This window comes from Scyliorhinus canicula, chromosome 3 (genome assembly GCF_902713615.1).
Source record: "Scyliorhinus canicula chromosome 3, sScyCan1.1, whole genome shotgun sequence".
Taxonomy (NCBI): domain Eukaryota; kingdom Metazoa; phylum Chordata; class Chondrichthyes; order Carcharhiniformes; family Scyliorhinidae; genus Scyliorhinus; species Scyliorhinus canicula.
Window position 1 is genome coordinate 11,075,093 of NC_052148.1, and position 23,526 is coordinate 11,098,618.

The 23,526-nt window shown below is 45.8% G+C and overlaps 1 protein-coding gene across 3 annotated transcripts in view; it reads right to left on the reverse strand.

Annotated features, from left to right (window-relative positions):
* The window catches only part of LOC119963817 (sideroflexin-5-like), a 277,217-nt gene that overhangs the window by 158,270 nt on the left and 95,421 nt on the right, over positions 1–23,526 (reverse strand). For all 3 annotated transcript variants that reach the window (XM_038793125.1, XM_038793126.1, XM_038793124.1), the window contains exon 10: positions 6,778–6,868. In XM_038793125.1, the coding sequence (XP_038649053.1) occupies positions 6,778–6,868 (91 nt within the window). The remainder of the gene's footprint in view (positions 1–6,777; positions 6,869–23,526) is intronic.

Sequence of the window (23,526 nt, forward strand, 5' to 3'; positions counted from 1 at the left end):
AGCTCTCCCAACACTGTGACTACAAGGAAGCGCTTAGAAACCTTTCTCATTCTGTTACTTTTTCTGTCACATAATAATTCACAACTCTGAACCCCTTCTTCCGTCAAATAATTGCTCCCTCTAGAGGACTGAATTGACATTTTAATCAGGATTTTCCCTGCAGGCTTCAGAATACAGCCATTGGGAAACTCTGCGTTAGCGACTGATGGCTGCAGCTAGAAGCAATCCTATCTTTCAGGAACACCGTAATCCTTAGCTCCGCGTCCCTTCTGACAGCCACCCCACAGCGACCCACCGGGCACAGTGGGGGACTGGAGTCACCTACAGGTCTAAAACAGGCAGGGAGAATCCGGTTTTCTTCCATGGCAGACACTGGTGAACCAGTTGGGCTTTTGTAACAATCCAACAACTTTCAGTCATTTTCTTTGGTACCAAATTCGCAGTTCAGAGGTTCAACTTCCCCAAATCCGTTGGATGAGATTTGAACATTTCTGGATTATTAGTCCAGCAGCAGAATGTTTAAACAAACCGAATCCCGTCACATTGGCATCGTGATACCAGATGGTGACTACGGTACAGGAGGGTGATTGCGCAGGACTGGGTACAGGACAGGGTACAGGACTGGGTACAGGAGGGTGATTGCGCAGGACTGGGTACAGGACAGGGGCACAGGACTGGGTACAGGACGGTGATTGCGCAGGACTGGGTACAGGACTGGGTACAGGACTGGGTACAGGATTAGGTACAGGACTGGGTACAGGAGGGTGATTGCGCAGGACTGGGTACAGGACTGGGTACAGGACTGGGTACAGGAGGGTGATTGCGCAGGACTGGGTACAGGAGGGTGATTGCGCAGGACTGGGTACAGGACTGGGTACAGGACGGTGATTGTGCAGGACTGGGTACAGGACTGGATACAGGACTGGCCACAGGACGGTGATTGTGCAGGACTGGGTACAGGAGGGTGATTGTGCAGGACTGGGTACAGGACTGGGTACAGGACTGGGTACAGGACTGGGTACAGGAGGGTGATTGCGCAAGACTGGGTACAGGACTGGGTACAGGAGGGTGATTGCGCAGGACTGGGTACAGGACTGGGTACAGGACGGTGATTGCGCAGGACTGGGTACAGGACAGGGCACAGGACAGGGTACAGGTCGGTGATGGTGCAGAACTGGGTACAGGACGGTGATTGTGCAGGACTGGGTACAGGACGGTGATTGCGCAGGACTGGGTACAGGACGGTGATTGTGCAGGACTGGGTACAGGACACGGCACAGGACAGGGCACAGGACTGGGTACAGGACGGTGATGGTGCAGAACTGGGTACAGGACGGTGATTGTGCAGGACTGGGTACAGGACTGGGTACAGGAGGGTGATTGTGCAGGACTGGGTACAGGACTGGGTACAGGAGGGTGATTGCGCAGAACTGGGTACAGGAGGGTGATTGCGCAGGACTGGGTACAGGACTGGGTACAGGAGGGTGATTGCGCAGGACTGGGTACAGGACTGGGTACAGGACTGGGTACAGGAGGGTGATTGCGCAGGACTGGGTACAGGACGGTGATTGTGCAGGACTGGGTACAGGACGGTGATTGTGCAGGACTGGGTACAGGGACTGGGTACAGGGAGGGTGATTGCGCAGGACTGGGTACAGGACGGTGATTGTGCAGGACTGGGTATAGGACTGGGTAAGGGAGGGTGATGCGCAGGACTGGGTACAGGAGGGTGATTGTGCAGGACTGGGTACAGGACTCGGTAAGGAGGGTGATTGCGCAGGACTGGGTACAGGACTGGGTACAGGAGGGTGATTGTGCAGGACTGGGTACAGGACTGGGTACAGGAGGGTGATTGTGCAGGACTGGGTACAGGACTGGGTACAGGAGGGTGATTGCGCAGGACTGGGTACAGGAGGGTGATTGCGCAGGTCTGGGTACAGGACGGTGATTGTGCAGGACTGGGTATAGGACTGGGTACAGGAGGGTGATTGCGCAGGACTGGGTACAGGAGGGTGATTGCGCAGGACTGGGTACAGGACGGTGATTGTGCAGGACTGGGTATAGGACTGGGTACAGGACGGTGATTGCGCAGGACTGGGTACAGGACGGTGATTGTGCAGGACTGGGTATAGGACTGGGTACAGGACGGTGATTGTGCAGGACTGGGTACAGGACTGGGTACAGGACGGTGATTGCGCAGGACTGGGTACAGGACTGGGTACAGGACGGTGATTGTGCAGGACTGGGTACAGGACTGGGTACAGGACGGTGATTGCGCAGGAATGGGTACAGGAGGGTGATTGCGCAGGACTGGGTACAGGACGGTGATTGCGCAGGACTGGGTACAGGACTGGGTACAGGACGGTGATTGTGCAGGACTGGGTACAGGACGGTGATTGCGCAGGAATGGGTACAGGAGGGTGATTGCGCAGGACTGGGTACACAATCCTCGACATAGTTCCCCACTAATCAAAATGAAAAAAAAAAATAGCACAGCTACACAGCTGAAAGAAATGAAAACCACACGGGAGCCATGAACAAAGCTGCTAGCCGCCCCTGCAGGGACTAGAGCCTGGAGGCAGAATGATGTTGAGGGTGGTTGTCATATTTGGGGACAAACAGTCGAACACCATACGTTTCAAAACAAACATTGCGGAGGATTGATCCTCATAATTTGATCTGTAGACAGCAGTCATCATCACAAAGGAAACTAACCCAACAGCTTGATGTATTATGTAATGGGCAGCAGGGTAGCACACGTGGCTAGCACTGTGGCTTCACAGCTCCAGGGTCCCAGGTTTGATTCCCTGCTGGGTCGCTGTCTGTGCGGAGTCTGCACGTTCCCCCTGTGTCTGCGTGGGTTTCCGGTGCTCCGGTTTCCTCCCACAGTCCAAAGACGTACAGGTTAGGTGGATTGGCCATGATAAATTGCCCTTAGTGACCAAAGGTGAGGAGGGTTATTGGGTTATGGGATAGGGTGGAAGTGGGAGCTTAAGTGGATCGGTGCAGACTCGATGGGCCGAATGGCCTCCTCCTGCACTGTATGTTCTACTTTCTATGTAAGGCTTCAGACATATAGTATTAAATTCGCCAATGATGTATTATACAGTACTTCAGGTATGAACTATATAATACATCAGATATATAATGTTGAATGGCTCAGGTATGCATTAATGAACATGTTTGGTATGTAACATTGAACACGTATGTTATAGACCATGACGGGTGTTCATTGTTGAAAAGTAACTTTATATTGCTGCTCTTGCAATTTTGTTTTCAACATTTGGCTGCTGCTGTTCTCTGTACTTGGCTCAGTAATACTGCCGGACACCACAATATCCACACAAGGCTGAATTTGGGTTATCAATGTTGGCTAAATGCACAAGACCATAAGATAAAGGAGCAGAATTAGGCCACTCGACCCATCGCTTCTATTCCGTCATTCGATAATGGCTGATATTTTTCTCATCCCCATTCTCCTGCCTTCTCCCCATAACCCTGATCCCCTTATCAAATGCCTTACTAAAATCCATATATACGACATCATTAATAATCAAGAAGCTATCTATCTCTGTCTTAAAGACACTCAGTGATTTGGCCTCCACAGCCTTCTGCGGCAAAGAGTTCCACAGATTCACCTCCCTCTGGCTGAAGAAATTCCTCCTCATCTCTGTTTTAAAGGATCGTCCCTTCAGTCTAAGTTCTACTCGCCCCTACTGGTGGATACATTCCAGGAGAGTCCATCCATCGCCTGACTTCCTGTCTCAATTGGCAATACCATCCTCATGCTGTCCCACACAATCAGCAAAGTGAACAGACTGGATTATTCTTGATTTGTCAGTCAAACGTTCTTTTTCTTTCCTCTCCAATATTGTCCAACAAACAACAAAAATCTTTAAAGAAGCCCCGATGATTTTTCTCCTGGATTTCTTGGTGCAGTATCCTGGAATTTATGTTTCAATTTCTGGTCACTCCAGCACAAACAGATCCTGGCTTTTCCTTAAGAGCATCGGTGGCATTTTATTATTTGTTGCCCATCCAGAACTGCCCTTGAACTGAGTGGCTTGCTTCGCCATTTCAGAGGGGGGGCAGTTAAGAGTTTCTAAAAACAATCGATGATAGTTAATCAATCTGGAATTGAAAGCTAGGCTCAGATTGTGAAACTGCGTTCAAATTTCAGCAGCTGCCATAGTGGGATTTGAACCCATTAGCCTGGGCTTCTCGATAACTAGTCCAGTGACAGTACCACTAAGCAACTGTTTGAGATGGTTGGTTAGTCCAATGTGCAATCTAAAGACTCTGACACACATGGGGCAGATGGTGCTTGGAGGGTTGGGAAATGTGAGTTGTTGGAAGGTTCTGTCGCCATCTGGGATGGCCACTTACAACCAGGGACAGGGAGACTCGCAAAGCCTAGCGGGTAAAATGGACAAAACAATATTCAGGCAGGCTCAGATCCTGAAATGTATATTTGCAAGCAAGGAATCCAGACCCCCGCCCATTTATTGGTTAGGAACGAACAGAGTGATCAAGGATCACCCAATTAGTGGGGTCCAAACTGAAGGACCGCCCGAAAGAGCGCAAAAACCCCCAAGTATGAGAGTCCGCCATGTGTTCGTCCTTCTCTTGGACCTGCCGCCCCGGCTACGACCATCTCCAAGTGCAGCACCACCAGAAGCAAGTCCAAGTTCAACGCTCGCTACCAGACGGATGAGCCTAGCTGAGCAGCAGTTACTTCTCCAGACTCGATACATCCAGAATCGAACAACGGCCACTGTTCCTCTGACCTAAGCCGGGTGCCTGAAGTACAGGTTGTCTTAGTCGATAGGTGTGGTTAACTAGTAGTGTTTATGTTGCATGACTAATTGTGTGTAAATAAAATACTCTTGACCTTGAACTAACTAACTGGTGTTTGGCTCTTTGATCGATAGCCGGTTGAACCTTGTGGTGGTATCATTTGATACCTGCCGACTCTGAGCATTAGAACATAGATATCGAAAGAAAGGAGGGCAAACCCACTGATTGCCATAGTTAGAACAGAGTCACAGGAAGAGAAAGGCAACAGTTTGTGTGCTCTCTCTGACACTCAATTTCACCTGTGTGTGCCCTGAAAAGTATGAACTGATGCACTTTGGAAGGAGTAACAAGACAAAGGAGCACTCAATGAATGGCAGGGCAGCTCAGAGGAACAAAGCAATCTTGGGGTGCTTGTCCACAGGTTCCTGAAGTCGGCAGGTTAGGTTATTAGGATAGCTCAGAAGGCATACGGGACACTTGCCTTTATCAGTCGGGACACAGATTATAAAAGCAGGGAGGTTACGTCAGAACTGTACAAGACATTGGTTAGGCCACAGTAACAGAGGTAGGAAGTGATTGTACTGGAGAGGGGGCATCCAGAGATTCACCAGGAAGTTGCCTGGGATGGAGCATCTGAAATACGAAGAGAGGCTGGGTAGGCTCGGGTTGTTTTGTTAAGAACAGAGATGGCTGAGGGAGGACCAGATTGAGGTGTATAAAATTATGATGGGTATATATAGGATGGATAGGAAGGAATGAAAAGGTTATGAAGGGTATGGAGCGGGTGGATTAGAAGCAGCTATTCCCCTTAGTTGAAGGGTTAATAACAAGGGGGCATATTTTTAAGGTGAGAGGCAGCAAGTTTAGTGGAGATTATTCTTTATGAGGGCAGGAAACCTCACAACCTTTAAAAAGTATATGGATAAGCACTTGAAATGTGATAACATTCAAGGCTATGGAGCAAGTGCTGGTAGGTGGGATTAGTGTAGATTTGTTGGTGCAGACTCGATTGGCTGAAGGAGTCTTCTGTACTGTATGACTACATGACTAAGATGTGAACAGTGCCTTCTTCATTTTGGTTGGTCACAAGTCATTAATCGGCAGGGATGGTTGACCTCAGTATGGATGCTTTGGGGACATCTTTAAAGCATTTCTGCTGCCGCCTCGACTGTGTTCTGAGTTGAGAGATTGCTTCACGGGTCTGGTGTCACACAGACAAATGAAATATCTTGCCTCATGGAGCTGGTTTTGAGTGATTATATGATTCTATTCTAATCTCAGTGAAATCCGGGGTTGGACAAGGCAATGTCACTGCGCCAATCCTTCTTCTCCATCTTCCTCGCTGCAATACTGCACCTCACACCTCCAGGAAGTTACCCACAGACGGAGAGATAATTCAAAGGACTGACAGAAAACTGTTTGACCGACACCAACTTCCATCCAAAACACAAATCTCTCCAACTTCAGTGGCTGAGCTTCCGTATGTAGATGGCGCCTGTGGGTGCACTTGCACAAACTGAGCTCCAAGTCGTTGCTAACTTCTTCCCCAAAGCTTATGAGAAAATAATAAAGTGTTTTACTAAGCATCCGGAAATCCAACCAGCTCCCACAGCGCACAACCTGCCCCCACTGATTTTTAAAAGTCTTTTACGGGGTATGTGTGCCACCGGCTCGGCGAGATCACTAGTCAGCTCCAGGAAAATTGGACCATTTTCCACAGCGAAGGAGCCTTCTCTCGGTGAAGGAAGCCGGAGACAGCAAAGAACAGGGTAACCAGTGTGGTGACACAGGGGCAGATGAGAAGACAGTGAGAAGCTGGGAAAGGGAATGCAAATGCGTGTGGAAAGAGTGGCAGGGGCAAAGAGGGATGGTGGAAATAGCACTGAGCAGATATTCAAGAGCCAAAGGTATCGATGAGCAAAAATGTGAATTTCCAGCGTTTTTGCTTTTGTTTAAGGTGACAGTACAAATCGCACGTACCTACAGCGGGGAATGGCACAAACCTCTGGATCAGGGAACGGGTGGCAGGGTTAAACCTGTCGGCCTTCTTGATGAAAACATTCAGGCCTACCTTAAACAAAAGGAAAGAAAACATCAGACAGGGCCTGAATTAAAACGATATCCTTCATCAAAACCCCAGAATCTGGAAGCTGCAAAATCCACTTCCTTTCACAAAAAAGAGAGGTTAGTGTCCAAAACCTTTGGAGCAGGATATTATCATAGAATCATAGAATCAACGGCACGGAGTCAGGCCCTTTGGCCCAAACTGGTCCATGCCAACCAAAACCCCATTGGCCTGCATTTGGCCCATATTCCTCTCAACATTTCCTATCCATGTATCTGTCCAAATGTCTTTTCAATGTTGTTAACGTCCCTGCCTCAGCCACTTCCTCCGGCAGCTCATTTCACATACGTCCCACCCTCTGTGTAAAAACATTGCTCCTCAGGTTCCAATTAATTCTTTCCGCTCTTAACTTAAACCTATGGCCTCTCGTTCTCGATTCCCCAACCCTGGGAAAAAGATGGAGTGCATTCACCCTATCCATGCCTCTCATGATCTTATTCACCTCTATAAGATCACCCCTAAGTCTCCTATGCTCCAAAGAAAAAAGTCCCAGCCTGTCCAATTTCTCCCTATTACTCAGTCAATTGCGTCCTGGCAACATCCTTGTAAACCTCTTCTGCCCTCTCTCCAGTTTAATAACATTTTCCTGTAGGAAAGTGATCAAAACTGAACACAATACCCAGGTGCGGCCTCACCAACGTCCTGTACAACTGCAACATAATTTCCCAAATCTATAGGGGCGGCATGGTAGCACAGTGGTTAGCACTGTGGCTTCACAGCTCCAGGGACCCATGTGCGATTCCTTGCTGGGTCACTGTCTGTGCGGAGTCTGCACGTTCTCCCCGTGTCTGCGTGGGTTTCCTCCGGGTGCTCCGGTTTCCTCCCATAAGTCCCGGCAGACGTGCTTGTTAGGTGAATTTCTCCTGGGCATTTCCTGAAATTCACTTTGGCAACACGGTAGCACAGTGGTTGGCACAGTTGCTTCACAGCTCCAGGGTCCCAGGTTCGATTCCCGGCTTGGGTCACTATCTGTGCGGAGTCTGCATGATCTCCCCGTGTCTGCGTGGTTTCCTCCGGGTGCTGTGGTTTCCTCCCACGGTCCAAAGACGTGCAGGTTAGGTGGATTGGCCATGGTAAATTGCCCTTAGTGTCCAAAATTGTCCTTAATGTTGGGTGGGGTTACTGGGTTGTGGGGATAGAATGGAGGTGTGGGCTTGGGTGGAGTGCTCTTACCAAGAGCCGGTGCAGACCCAATGGGCCAAATGGCCTCCTTCTGCAATGTAAATTCTATGATTCTATGAATTGGATATTCTCAATTCTCCCTCCGTGTACCCGAACAGGCGCCAGAATGTGGCGACTAGGGGATTTTCACAGTAACTTCACTGCAGTGTTAACATAAGCCTACTTGTGACACTAATAAAGATTATTATTATTACTGAATGCTCTGACTGATCAAGGCCAGCATGCCAAAACCTTCTTCACTGCACTATCTACCTATGACTCCACGTTTAGAGAATTGTGCACTTGAACTCCAAGGTCCCTCTCTTCCATGATACTCCCTAAGGTCCTACCATTCATCGTGAACGTCCTACCTTGATTTGACTTTCCCAAAATGCAACACCTCACACTTCTCCGTATTGAACTCCATTCGCCATTTCTCAGCCCACTTCTCCAGCTGATCAAGATCCTGCTGCAATTTTTGAAAACCTTCCTCGCTGTCTACAATGCCATCTATTTTAGTGTCATCTGCAAACTTGCTGATCATGCCTTGTACATTCTCATCCAAATCGTTGATATAGATAACAAACAGTAATGGGCCCAGCACTGACCCCTGAGGCATACCACCAGTCACAGGCCTCCAAGCCGACAAGCATCCTTCCACCATTACCCTCTGCTTGCTGTGTTGTTCCTTGTCTCTTAATAAAGCTAATAGTCTCAAAGTTGAAGTAGATGTTTTATTGTGAGTTTGTTCTCTCTCCAGCGCTTAACTTGTGTTACATCTGAGCTGCCTGTCTGTTCTGCTTCCAGTTGCCGTTCCTGTGAAGTCCCCCTCACTTCCTGTCTCTCTCTATTTATACCTCTCCCATGCCCCCTCTGGTGCTTGCTCAGTTGCATCTACATTGACCCTTGTGTATATATATATAGAACACTACATCCCCCTTTTTTCCTTTTACATATTTTTCTGTATAGTGGTAAAGGAAATCATACAAAACAGTTAGATTACTTATGATATGCTTATGATATGTATATCTGTACAAGTGGTGATGATATTGGTTATTATACAAAGTCAATTGATATTTATGAGTCCAATCTGAATAAAAACATTTATGAGTCCAAACTTTATGAATTTGTTCGGTGAGTTTTTTTTCTTTTGTTGATGTGGTGATATTGATATTGCAACTCCTTTGTGAATGTCATCAGTTTTCTTGTGTGTTAAGTAACCAACAAGTCATGCCGAGGTGTTTGAATGGTCGAACCACTGATGTTGACTGACGTGGACTTTTTTTTATGCTTGTGATATTGATTTAGTGTGTCATCTGCCTTGAAAGCTGGTGTGCTTGCTTGTTCTGGAGCAGATGTGAATCCATGAGATTCTTTATCATGCCATGGCATGTTTGTAGTCTTGTCGTTGTTTTGCAGTGTGCTGTGGCATTGTCCTTCATGTGCAAAGTTGTACCATGTTGTACAGGTTGTTGTTTCATTGCTGGTGTTTCTGTCATTTCTGTCTTTGTTGTTTTCATTGTCGTTCTTGTTGTATTTGTCGTGCTTGTCGTTTCTGTTTTCGTTGTTGTTCTTGTTGTTTTTCTTGTCATGCTTATTGTTTCTGTTTTCGTTGTTCGTGTTGTTTTTCTTGTTGTGCTTGTTGTTGTCTTTGTTATGCTTCTTGTTGTTTTTGTTGTTCTTGTAATTTTTGTTGTTGCGCTTGTTGTTTTTGTTGTTGCTGTTGTTGTTCTTGTTTCTGCAGTGCTTCTTGTGGTTTTTGTTGTTCCATCAAGCCACTTGTATATCCAATTTGCCAGCTCTCTCTGGATTCCATTTGATCTAACCTTCCAGAGCAGCCTATCATGTGGAACTTTATCAAAGGCCTTAGTGAAGTCCATATACCTCCCTGCCCTCATCAACCTTCCTGGTCACTTCATCAAGGAACTCTAACAAATTTGTAAGGCACGCACAAAGCCGTGCTGAGTACTTCTGATCAAAATCTGTCTTTCCAAATGCCTGTATATCTTATCCCTCAGAATCCTCTCCAGTAACTTACCCACCACAGATGTTAGGCTTACCGGACTATAAGTCCCAGGTTTTTCTTTGCGGCCCTTCTTAAATAAGGGCACAACATTTGCTAATCTCCAGTCTTCTGGTACCTCATCTGTGGCTAACGATGATGCAAATATCTCAGTCAGGGCTCCTGCAATTTCTTCTCTAGCCTCATGCAGTGTTCTACCTGGTCAGGACCAGGAGATTTAACAATCTTAATACATTTTAATACATCCATCACCTCCTCTACTGTAATCCAAACTGTCTGCAATATATCGCCACAAACCTTCCCAGGTTTCCAAGTCTTCATGTCTTTCTCCACAGTTAACACAGATAAATATTCATTGAGAACCTCGTCGCTCTCCTGCGGTTCCACACATATGTGTCCACTTTGGTCCTTGAGGGGTTCTATTGTCCCTCTAGTTATTTGGATTGCAAACAACGAGAGTGATATGATAAACCGCTGAGGTGATTAGGGGAACCCAAAACTGGGTATTAAAACCTTGTAAGATTTTTAGAGGAAAGGTTTGAATCCTAGGAACCGAACTGGAGCAGGAGCTTTTTGTGGTCGTGCTTTATTTTGTCAGCCAGGTCAAAGCGGGAAGGAACAGCAAGTAGGACACAGTATTTGAAGGAACACTGACCATAACTATACTATTGGTGAATGTAAAATGGAAACAGGAAGAAAGGAAGAGGAATGAGATTGATTGATCTGAGGTGAGAACTTATCAGATGGTGAGTTCTCTTGTATTTATTGAGCTGTAAAAGAGCAACTTCAGACTAGACCACTTTCATCATATTCTCATCGAAGCCAAGCAAGTCAGCTTTCCTCATCAAACATTTTATCATGTCACATCCTGCCTCAATTTCTCCAATATCCTCTTCTGCCCTCCATACCCTTCATTCCACACTAAATCTTGTCCAAAATGTCACCATTTGTCTCTCGTCAAGAACTAAATTACTTCAAGCTTCACAGTTCTCGGCCCTAATGGCCCTTGGCATGATATTTCAGGAATGGTGCCAAAGCCTTGGAGAGGTTTACAATGGAAATTTACTAGAATGCTAGGGTGAGGAAATAATACCAAAAGTATTTGTGCTACTGGTCTAGTATTCCAGAGGCACAGGCTCAGAGACATGGTGGAGGGGGTGCTGATGTTATGGGGCCTGCAACAGCAGGAAACGTGGGAGACAACGTTTATAAGAAGACAATTAAAATTAAAAAGTAGGCCGAATGGCCGATTTCTGCTCCCACATCTCACGTAGGCAGGAGCTGAAATTCTGCTTTCCCGATGGCAGGTTCAAAATTAGAGATTAACGCATTGGCGTGTTTCCAGTGGGTTGGGTCTCAAACCGTCCTCTAGCAAGTTCCAATTAGTCATACATTTGCGTGTAATGAATACTCATTATATTCAAACTTCTTGTAATGACGTCTCATCTTCATGATAAAGTCAGTGGCACATAAGAATCTCATGTACATTTAATGAAGAGGGAATACAGAAACACACCAATGGGCAGGATTTTCCATCCAGCCCCTTCCCCCATGGCCTGTTCTACGGCAGTGGAGGCGGCTCACTATTGATCGCTGGCGGGGTCTTTTGGTCACACCGATGTCGACCACGTTTTGCATGGCTCGCCCATCCCACCGTCGGGGAACCGGCTGTGGGGGTGTCCTTTGGCAGATCGGAAACTCCTGCCTATTGTCTCTTCCACAATAAAGGAAATGTTCCTAATTCCCCGGTGATCACCAATGCATGCCAACTACGAGGCATGCCAGTATACTGAGATGGTCTTAACAAAGAACAATGATGCACAAATGAATAAAGTGAAACCCAAATATTTCAAGTGAATTTAAATCTGGAAAACACCCATACCACCTTTGTGATAAGTCTTATGTTATGTTAAGCAATGGAGTTCAGCAGGAAGGTTTTGACCGTGATGGAGTGTTTCCCTATTTGCCCAGGAGGCTCTTTTATAGTCCCTCAGTAGCTGGAGACTTGTCAGCTGATGGCAGGTTTCACCGTTGAAAAGCTTACCCATTCTGGCCTATATGTGACTCCAAGCCCACAGAAATTAGCTAGTGTCTCGATCATTCTCCGAAATGGCCTAATAAGCCACGTGGCTGTCGGAAAATTGCTGTGAGAAAAATTGAATAATAGAAGAGCCAAATGAACCACTGAGCTCAGAACTAGACAGTGGACACGCAACCCTGGAAACACTGTGACGTCCTCCTTAATGACACCGGGACACTGGTGCTGAAATTGATATCGCTGTTCCACAGGCCAGTCCAATGATAGCCTGAGATCGTCATATTCACTGAATCACACCTTTCAGCCAATCTCGGAGACGGCATCACCACCAGCGTTGAGTACATCCTGGAAGAAGTGACGCTGAGAGTCCTCAACAGTGATTCCAAACTCCAAAAGATCTTACGGCATCAGGTAAGGTATGGACAAGGGAAATGTCTTATTGATTACACCTACCACCCTCCCTCAGCTGATGAATTAGTACTCCTCCATGTTGACCATCACTTGGAAGAATCACTGAGGGTAGCAAGAGCACAAAATGCACTCTGGCTGGGGCTTCAAGCCTCAGGAATCACTGGGTACTGCCACTACTGATCAGGCTGTCCGGGTACTGAAGGACATAGCTGTCACGCTGGGCTAGCAGCAGGTGGTGAGAAAACCAAAATAAGAGGAAACCTACTTCAGCTCACCCTCATCCTTATTGTTACAAATATACCTATCGATGAGATTAGTGGGAGGGGTGACCACATCATAGTCCTTGTCAAAACAAAATCCCATCTTCATACATGAGAAACGCTCCACCAGGATCTGTGGCAGCACCACCATTATAAAAGGGGTAGATTCAGAACAGATCCAGCCGCTTGTAACTGGGTACCCATGAGGCCAAAAGCATCAGCAGAATTGTATTCAACCAAAATTCGTAACCTCATGGTCCAACGTACCCCTCAAACTAACATTGCCATCAAGCCAGGGGGCCAATGCTAGCTCATTGTAGAGTGCAGGGAACATGCTAGAAGCTGCAACAGGAATACCTAAAAATGAGGTTCCAAGATTTGAAGCTACAGGATTACAAGCATGGATGGCTAGTCCAGTTCAGTTTCTGGTCAATGGTCAACCCCAGGATGTTGCTAGTAGAGGATTCAGCGATGGTAAAGCCATTGAATATCAAGGGCCAATGGTTAGATTATCTCCAACCAGCACAACCATTTTCCTATGTGCCAGGTATGACTCCAACTAGTGGAGAGTTTTCCCTCCGATTCCTATCAACACCCAGCTTTCTCGAGGTCCTTGATGTCATACTCGGTCAAATACTACCTTGAGGTCATGGGCCTGTTCTCCAGCGCTCTCTTTTTTGGTCATGGGATGTGGGCATTTCTGTCAGGGACAGCATTTATTGTCCGTCCCTAATCTCCCTTGAATTGAGTGACTAGGCTCTTTCAGAGGGGAGTTAAGAGTCAATCACACTGCTATGGATCCAGAGTCACATATACTGGGTCAGGACTGAGGCAGATTTCCTCCCCTGATGGATATTAGGAAACCAGATCGGGTTTTACGACAATTGGCAACAGTTTCAAGGTCACTATTTCTGACGCTCTTTCCATTCCAGATTGATTAATCAAATTTTTAAAAATTCCTCTGCTGTGTACTCAGAGCCTGGACCTCTGGATTACTAATCCAGTGACATTAGTATTGCACCGTCACTGTCCTGCATGTCGTTATGACTGCTTCATTAACTGAGGAGTTCCAAAAGAAATCGAATACTGCGGAATCATCAGTGGACATCTCTACTTCTGACCGCACAGCGAGTGAAGATCATTGATGAAGGTGGTTGGGACTCGAATACTGTCCTGAGGAACTCGCACTGTGGTGTCCGGGCCTGAGGTGATTGGCCTTCAACTACCCCAAACATCTTCCTTGATATCCGGAATGAGTACCCCACCCCTATTTCACACTGACTTCTATTTACATGGTGTGGAATCTTCCCTTCTTGGCAATTATCTTGCTCGCACAGAGGGGAATCCCCTTGGGCCAGTTCAACGCGCATATCAAACCAGGGGACGCTTTCAGATTAAGGCCAAACTCTGCAGTTTAAACCCAAAATCTGCAATGCTGCAGCAGCCAGCAAGAAAGTATTAAAAGGGACACAAGGATCATACAAGGGTCTAAAACAGGTTCCTTACAATACATATGGCCGTTCAGCCCCCTGACCATGCTCCACCATTTAATTAGTTCATGGCTATTCTGAAGGTAACCTCAAATCTGCTCCAGTCTCTCCCCCCCCCACCCCCGATAACCTATCAGTCCCTTACTTACCAAGAATCTATCCACTTATGCCTTAAAAATACTCTGTCTGCTTCCACCACCTTTTCAGGCAGAGAGTTCCAAAGACTCACAACCCTCTGGGAGAAAAAGCTTTGCCTTATATCTGTTTTAAATAGGCGACTCCTGATTTTAAATAGTGACCCCCTAGTCCTAGATTCCCCTCTTGAAACATCCTCTCCACATCCAACCTGTCAACACCAATCAGGATCTTAAAAGCTTCGATCAGGCATACAATGCGAGGCTCTGCAAAGGCACATTGAAGCATGGCTGTCAGACCAAGGCATGGCTAAGATGCAGACCCAAGGCCGGAACAGTGAGGCACAGCCAGGGCGTCGGACCATCTAGCATCGAGTCACGGGAAACAGTGCTGCAGGAACAAACAAGAGTAAAATAACAGGAGCAATAGTTTATACGTGAGAAAGGATTAAATCTTGTTTTCTGACAGTTTTAAATTGGTGTAGAAACAGGCTGCGAAATAAACTGTGGCCATTTGAAGAACTGCCACAGACCAACACAATAGCAATCAAAACTGACAAAACAATCGTCTTGTTGAGTGTGGCACGCCATTCACCAAACACAGAGTGTCTTTCAGAGTATCAAGTTGGGGTAAAGGATACCCTGTTGCGCTTTCAGATTGAAGTTCTGTCAGCCTGCCAAAGGCCGTGAGCTGCAATTTCAATGTCACACAAATCCACACCTACCTTTTATTGTATTTTTGTGGAAACTCCTTCAGAATAATGTACTGATCAAAGGTTTAATGAAATGTACCCAGCCACAATCCCTTTTGACAAATTTCCAAAGGTCAATTTCACCACTGACATTAATAATCCGAGGACATAATGCCCATCAAGGATTTAATGTGATCCCTGGAATGTCCCTGACCTTCCTTAAAGAAGTTAGGAACAGGGGGTAGGAACAGACTAATTGACCCTTTCACCATTCACTTAGATCATGGCTTATCGGTATCTTGACTCTCATTTATTCCATCGCACTTGTTTATCCCTTAAGTATCAATCAACCTCTTGAAAGCTCCAAGTGAATCCCAGCTACAGTTTTTTGGGAATACCGATCTTCGCTAACCTTTGTGTAATCTAGATTTCACTCGTAAATAGCCTCGATCTAAATTTAAAGTTATGCTCACTTTTTCAGAATTTCCTCACCAGAAGAAATAGTTTCCCTCTACCTATCTGAACAAATCCTTTAATCACTTGGAAGGACAGTCCACTGAAAAACAGGACTTAAAGAATAAAGTTTTATGGAACGTATTCAAGGATGCAAAAAGGGCAGAGAAGTTGAGAGAGGTCAGAATTAGAGCACAGGGATCTTGGAGGGTAGCATCACGGAAGGAGTTTACAGAGATACGCAAACTTGAGTAGGCCCTGAAGGGCTTTGAACACAAGATGAGAATATTAAATTATAAGGCATTGATAGGCCGGGAACCAATTTAGATCAGGGACCACAATGGATGATCGGTGAATGCAGCAGAAAATCCTTTGTGGCAAAGAACAGGTATTAGGGTTTTGATGCACTCCCTACACCCATTTCGAGCCATGTGCATTGCCCTAGACATGCCCCCAAAATGCAGGAACGATGCAGACAAGCCTTTTGTTGCATTTGGAGGGTGAGAGATATTTATGAGAGAAAGACTATAGGAAATAGAAACAGGAGTAGGCCATTCGGCCCCTTGATCTTCCTTCACCTTCGATGGGATTATGGCTAATCTGACATTCCTCACATCCACTTTCCTGCCCTTTCCCCGTAACCCTTGATTCTCTAACTGATCAAGAATCTATCTCATACTTAAATATACACAAGGACTCTGCTCCCATGACTCTCCATTGCAAGGAGTTCCAAAGACTCACAACCCTCAAGAGAAGAAATTGACGCCCTGTTGTTCTGAGACTCTGGTCCGAGACTCCTACAAGGGGAAACATCTCCTTAGCATTTACCCTGTTAAGCCCCTTAAAATTCCTATATGTTCAATGAGGTCACCTCCCATTCTTCTTAATTCCAATGAGTAGAGTCCAACCTGTTTAACCTTTGCTCACAACGCAACCTCTCCTTACCGGGGATCACCCTGGTGAACCTTATCGGAACCGTTTCCAATGCAATAATATCTTTCCTTAAATAAGGGGACCCCAAACTGCTCACAGTGCTCCAGGTGTGGTTTCACCAGTAACTTGTACAGTTGCAGCAAGGGGGACGCGGTGGCATAGTGGTATTGTCTTTGGATTAGTCATTCAGAGATCCAGGAAGATATGGGGAACCGGGTTCGAATCCCACCCCGGCAGGTGATGGAATTTACTCAATAAATATTTGAAATTAAAAGTCTAATGTGGAACCATCTGGTTCACTAATGTCCTTTAGGGAAGGAAATCTGCCTTCCTTACCCAGTCTGGCCTGCACGTGACTCCAGACCCATATAGGAGAGCCTCGGACCACAGGGCAGAGTCTCAGAATAACAGGGTAGATTCTTAACTGCCCATTTGGGATGGGCAATAAATGCTAGCACAGCTTGCGACGCCCACGTCCCATGAACAAATAAAAAAACAACTCCTATAGTCCTGTCGGGATTCTGTTCTATGATTCTATGACAAATCCTCCAAGTCCCTTTGTGTTGTAAATTTCTGGACAAAATGAACAAATTTTCTCACATTATACTCCATTTGCCAACTTTTTTGCCCACTTACTTAACCTATCAATATCTCTTGTTTGTGTCTCTCTCGCAACCCTCAAGGGTTACTTGGGTAATGTTGTCAAGTATCCCAGACGACAGGTTTTGGGTGAACCAAAAACATGTGTGGGGGAGGGGAGAGAGATAGAACATTAAAATAATTGGTTTGTCTTTACCAGTGAATGAAAATCTGCATTAAAAGAATGATTGTAATTCATACCTGATAAAAACAATGTTCTCCACTCAGGGAAATTCAAATTTAAGGTAGAAAGTGTTTCCTTTCAAGTTCGTTTTCTTGTGCTATTTTTTCATCAGCTATTTGTCCCTTGTGAAGGTACCCCTGTAGCTGCGGATTATCCCACCTCTCCCTCTGATAATTGTTTGAGAATGGTGTGGCTGTACTCCAGTGACATTGTGTGAATTGAATGGCACAACGCAACATCATCTTTCACACGCCAGGTAGCAGCAACCCACTGGGCCTTCAGTGAGGCTCTGTAGGCTGAGGTAGCTGGGCGGGGTGGGGGCGGGGTGGGTCTCTGCTCAATCAACTTGCAAAGCAAACTCTAAGGCGGTCTGAAGTTAAAGAGAAAAATATGTGCTGTATATTCAGCCTGCTTTCTGTAAAAGAACTGGGAGTGAGATCAGCTTCTGCTTTAGTTGTACCGGTATTGCAGACTAATATCCATATCCCACCAGCATTCACATGGGCAATGCTTGCTAAACCAGGCAGAGTCCTGATAATTAAAATGGAAATAATCTGAAGCTGGGTCTTGAAGATTTGAACTGCTGAGTCTGTGATTACTTCTTTTGGCAGCTTCTTCCGTTGTGGGATTGTCCTTGGGAAGAAAGATTATTGATAACCATTTGTTTGCACGATAGTGTCTTGTAGTTTGTGTGGGTGGCTATCTCGTTTTGGCATTGCTGGAGGATGCCAGGTACGTGTTTCTGTCAATTCCCACCACAGTCCATTCCAGAGTTTGTAAAACACGATCAGTCTGTTTTCCTCCATGTGTTGCAGTGATTCCCATTCCAAATCTTTAATCAAGGGCGTGACACTGGTGTATTTCCCACACTGATTCGGGAATTTGGATTCCTTCAGATGTATTTCTGTCTCTTGCCATGTGAGGATCCACGTACAACTTTCTCACGACAGGATTGGATGAACAAGTATTTGGTGATCTATAACTCGGATAATTTTGTTGCAATACCCAAGACTCCTCATCAGTAATCCTAGAACCCCGTCTGTTTTGGATTTCATCTGCTGATTGCAGAATCTGCATTTCAGATTGTTTTTCAGATGAATTCCCAGTTGCGTAGATACTTGTTGGAGAATTTGATTACAGAACTTTAAACTATCTGTTGGTAGATCCTTTTGGTTAGTGATACCCATGACATGGCATTTTTTGGCACTGAATGCCAACTTCCATTGATCCTGCTATTTTTGCAATTCCAGAAGACCGTTTTGCAGTGAATGGATAAGATGTTGAGTTTTTGACAAAGCGTCAGCCACACAGACATCTGCAAATAGTCATACCTTGATTTTTAACTTGTCAGGAAGATAATTTCTGGAGTTCAGAATAAAGGTCCTTATACAGCTCCCTGGGCACTCTCTGGAGGACATCTCTAGTCTGACTCCTCATCACACACCACTCTTCATCGTCTGTTGGTAGGAAAGTTCCAGATCCAATTTAATAAAGTCCCGCAGATTCCATAGTCGTGGACAGAGCTTGTCAAGGCTTTTGAGAAATCTAGCACTGGATTTGGATTTGTTTATTGTCACATGTACCGAGGTACAGTGAAAAGTATTTTTCTGCTTGCATCTCAAACAGATCATAGAATCATAGAATTTACAGCGTAAAAGGAGGCCATTCGGCCCATCAAGTCTGCACTGGCCCTTACAAAGAGCACCCTACTGAAGCCCACGTATCTACCCTATCCCTATAACCCAGTAACCCCCACTTAACATTTTTTGGACACTAAGGGCAATTTAGCATGGTCAATCCACCTAACCCGCACATCTTTGGACTGTGGGAGAAAACCAGAGCACCCGGAGGAAACCCACGCACACACGGGGAGAACGTGCAGACTCCACACAGACAGTGACCCAAGCCGGGAATCGAACCTGGGACCCTGGAGCTGTGAAGCAACTGTGCTAACCACTATGCTACCATGCTGCCCCAATCAATTAGTCCATGAAAAGAAAATGCGTAATAGGGCAACACAAGGTACACAATGTAAATACATAGACAATTAGGCAGCACAGTAACACAGTGGTTAGCACTGTTGCTTCACAGCACCAGGGTCCCAGGTTCGATTCCCGGCTTGGGTCACTGTCTGTGCGGAGTCTGCACAATCTCGCCGTGTCTGCGTGGGTTTCCTCCGGGTGCTCCGGTTTCCTCCCAGAAGTCCTGAAAGACGTGCTGTTAGGTGAATTAGACATTCTGAATTCTCCCTCTGTGTACCCGAACAGGCGCCGGAATGTGGCGACTGGGGGCTTTTCACAGTAACGTCATTGCAGTGTTAATGTAAGCCTACTTGTGACAATACAGATTATTATTATGTAAATACGAGTAGTTTAACATCTTTGAAGACTTGAAGCTATGTCATCGACAGTCTGTAAAAGCTGTAAAAGCATGAAAACTAGGCTCATATTGTGAAATTCATGACATAAGAATGAACAGTTATATTCAAGCAATTTGCAAATGATGCTGTTGAGAGATACCGGTCTGGAAGATTAACGGCTGATTCAATCCCCTTTTTTGGAAATGCCACAGATGTTAGCTTGTCTCCACTAGTCTGGTCAGTAGCCAGTTGAAATCTGAGGCTGGTCAATATTGGAGCCAGTTCTTCAGCGGCTAACTTTAAAATCCAGGAAGTTACAGGGTGAATTCCAAATAAAGGGTTTTTAGTGTTCATGATGGATTGGATAGGATTTGTTTATTGTCACATGTACCGAGGTACAGTAAAAAGTATTGTTCTGCGTGCAGGTCAGACAGATCATTCTGTACATGAAAAGAAAATACATAAAAGGGTAAACATAAAATACACAATGTAAATACATAGACACAGGCTTTGGGTGAACCATACAGAGTGTAGTACTACTCAGTATAGAAGATGTGTGAAGCGATCAGTTCAGTCCATAAGAGGGTCGATTAGGAGTCTGGTAACAGTGGGGAAGAAGCTGTTTTTGAATCTGTTCGTGCGCGTTCTCAGGCTTTTGTATCTCCTGCCCGATGGAAGAAGTTGGAAGACTGAGTAAGCCAGGTGGGAGGGGTCTTTGATTATGCTGCCCGCTTTCCCAACACAGCAGGAGGTGTAGAGTTAATGGATGGGAGGCGGGTTCACGTGATGGACTGGGCTATAGTCACGACTCTCTGTTGTTTCTTATGGTCTTGGGTCGAGCAGTTGCCATACCAGGCTGCGATGCAGTCAGATAGGAAGCTTTCAATGGTGCACCTGTAAAAGTTGGTAAGAGTCGATGTGGGCATGCCGAATTTCCTCGGTTTCCTTAGGAAGTATAGGAGCTATAGTGATTACTAGGTCATTGCGTGACGTGGGTGGACCAGGACAGATCGTTGGTGATGTGCACACCTAGGAATTCGAAGCTGTCAACCATCTATCCCCAGATTCGATTCCCAGCTTGGGTCACTGACTGTGCAGAATCTGCCCGTTCTCCCCATGGCTCCGTGGGTTTCCTCCGGGTGCTCTGGTTTCCTCCAGATGTGCCTGAAATACGGGCTGTTAGGTGAATTGGACATTCTGAATTCTCTCTCTGTGTACCTGAACAGGCGCCACAGTGTGGCGACTAGGGGCTTTTCACAGTAACTTCATTGCAATATTAATGTAAGCCTACTTGTGACAATAAAGATTATTATTAGAAATGGCTGAAGGCACTGAATACTGCAAAGGCTCTGGACCCTGACAATATCCCAGCAAACTACTGAAGATTTGTGCTTCAGGAAGTGTCATGCCCCTAGCCAAGTTGTTCCAGTACAGCTACAACACTGGCATCTACCCGGTAATGTGTAAAATTGCCCACAATCTGTCCACAAAGAGCAGGACAAACCGAACCCGGCCAATTAGTGCCCCCATTTGTCAACTCTCAGCAAAGTGATGGAAGGAGTCATCAACAGTACCATCAAGCGGCACGTACTCAGCAATAACCTGCTCACGGATGCTCAGTTTGGGTTCCGCCAGGGTCACTCAGCTCCTGACCTCATTACAGCCTTGGTTCAAACATGGACAAAAGAGCTGAATGCCAGAGGTGAAGTGAGAGTGACTGCCCTTGACATCAGGAACGCAGATACACCACATGGACTACAGCGGTTCAAGAAGGCACTCACCATCACCTTTTCAAAGGCAATTAGGAATGGGCAATTAAAATGCTGGTCTGGCCAGTGAGACGCACGTCCAGTGAAATCATTTAAAAAAAATTATTTGATTCCAGAGGTAGGCAGGGCGTTTCAGATGGATAGTTATATACAGATACCTTGGGAGTGGATTACAGGCAGGAATCCAAGTAAGGGGTTCCTGTGGTTTATTTATCGAGATCACCAGAAACACAGAAATTAATTATTGGCTGACATTTAACGATCAGATTCCAGTGGTCTAAATACAGAATAATAGGTCTCGTCTAGCGAGTTACTGGCCTGATTTTAAATGAAGGGTTCTGATGGTACATTTAAATAATTTATTTTTATCCCTTCATGGATACAAATGTTGCTGGTAAGGACAAATTGAGTAGTTGCTAGGGAGCCACCTCTGTATGGTGTAGGTATACCCACAGTGCAATCAGGGAGCAAATTCCAGGAGTTTGGCCCAGCGACAGTGAAGGAACGGTGATATAAGTCCAAGTCAGGATTGTGTGTCACTGGAGAGGAACTTGCAAGTGTTCCCATGAATCATGTTCTTCTAGGTAGAGGCCGTGGCTTTGGAAGGTGGTATCAAAAAGGAAGTTGCTGCTGTACATCTTGTGTATGTGTTACACGAGGGAGATATTAAGAAATTTGGTCCAGAAATGAGACTGAAGATGGAGCAGGTGTAAGGAACCTGCCAAATCCTTGTCGGTTTCGTGTTTCTTCCTTTAAAATTCCAGTCCTGCAACCTTGCAGACTTTGTTTTAAACTGCAGACTTTGGTCAAACTGAAAACATCCCTGGTCTAATGCACTGGCCCAGGACCTCCCTGATGCTCTGTGGCATTTTTATGGGCTTGGTAAGCAGCCAATTGGTGTCTCTGAAATTCTGTTCCTGATTGGCATTGGTGGAGCCTTTCAGAAAATTCTGCAACAGAAGGCAGTCTCCACTTTGACTCAGTTCTGTGGAATCCTCGGAACCAGCACACAACAGGTCTGAGCTCTCTCTGTCCCCTCTCTGGCTCGCGATTTGGAATGATTCGAGCCAGCCTGTGGGAAGTTCCACTAGAAGCTAAAGCAGATCTCTCTCAGCTGGGCACTTGTAACAAAAATACTTTCATCTTCTTTCTCAACCTGGGAGCTGTGGGCAAGTCGTCCTTTCTGTTCTGCTTCAGCAACTGGGAAGCCAGAGCTCTGACTTCTCTCCCCTCTGCTGGATTCCTCCTGAGGGCTCAGAATAAGGAGAGGGGCTGTATAAAAGCCCACATTAAAACCCTCATGCTGAGGCCTGTGGTTTTAACTCAGTGCGGCTGATAGTCCACCTGGTGAACACAAGCTAGAATTGCAGACCAAGGGGAACCATCAGTGTGAGACTGAGGTTAGTCAAGTGGAAATGACTCCCCAGAGAAAGTCCTCTATAGCCGATTCTAATTGAACCCAAACATTAGAAGATCCAAACCAACCGATGATTGCAACATGTCACGTCCGTGGAAGACCCCTGGCTACAAAGACCGCTACCTCAGCAGCAAAGAACCATCTCACGCCCTTGAATCCCTGTTATTTTCCATCCTTCCCTATGTCCACTGTGTGTCTGTCTTGTGCGTGGGTAGTTAGATTAACAGATCATTCTTCCATTCTTACCATTATATGTTCATCTTTTTCCTTGTTATAAATGAACAGTTTTTTAATGTTTTACTTATAAATCTGGTGCCTGTAACTTGCTGGAGCAGTCAAGTGTCAAGGATTTCCAGAAAATACACAAATTATTGGTTAAGTCACTTATTTTGGGACTCTGGGGGTCTCTGAGGCTGTAATTGACTGCACACTCACCCAGGGTGTTGTAGCATAAATTGGGGGCTTGTCTGGGATTAGAAACATTGGAAGGTGAATCTGGGGTAAATTGTAAATTACAAAGAGACACCAGGTTTGTAGTAATATAACATGGTACCTGCTAAGCATTTTCTCCAGATGGAAGACTTAACTCGGGTTCAATTATTGGGGCTTCACAAAGACAAACTTGCCGAGTTGGCAGGTGA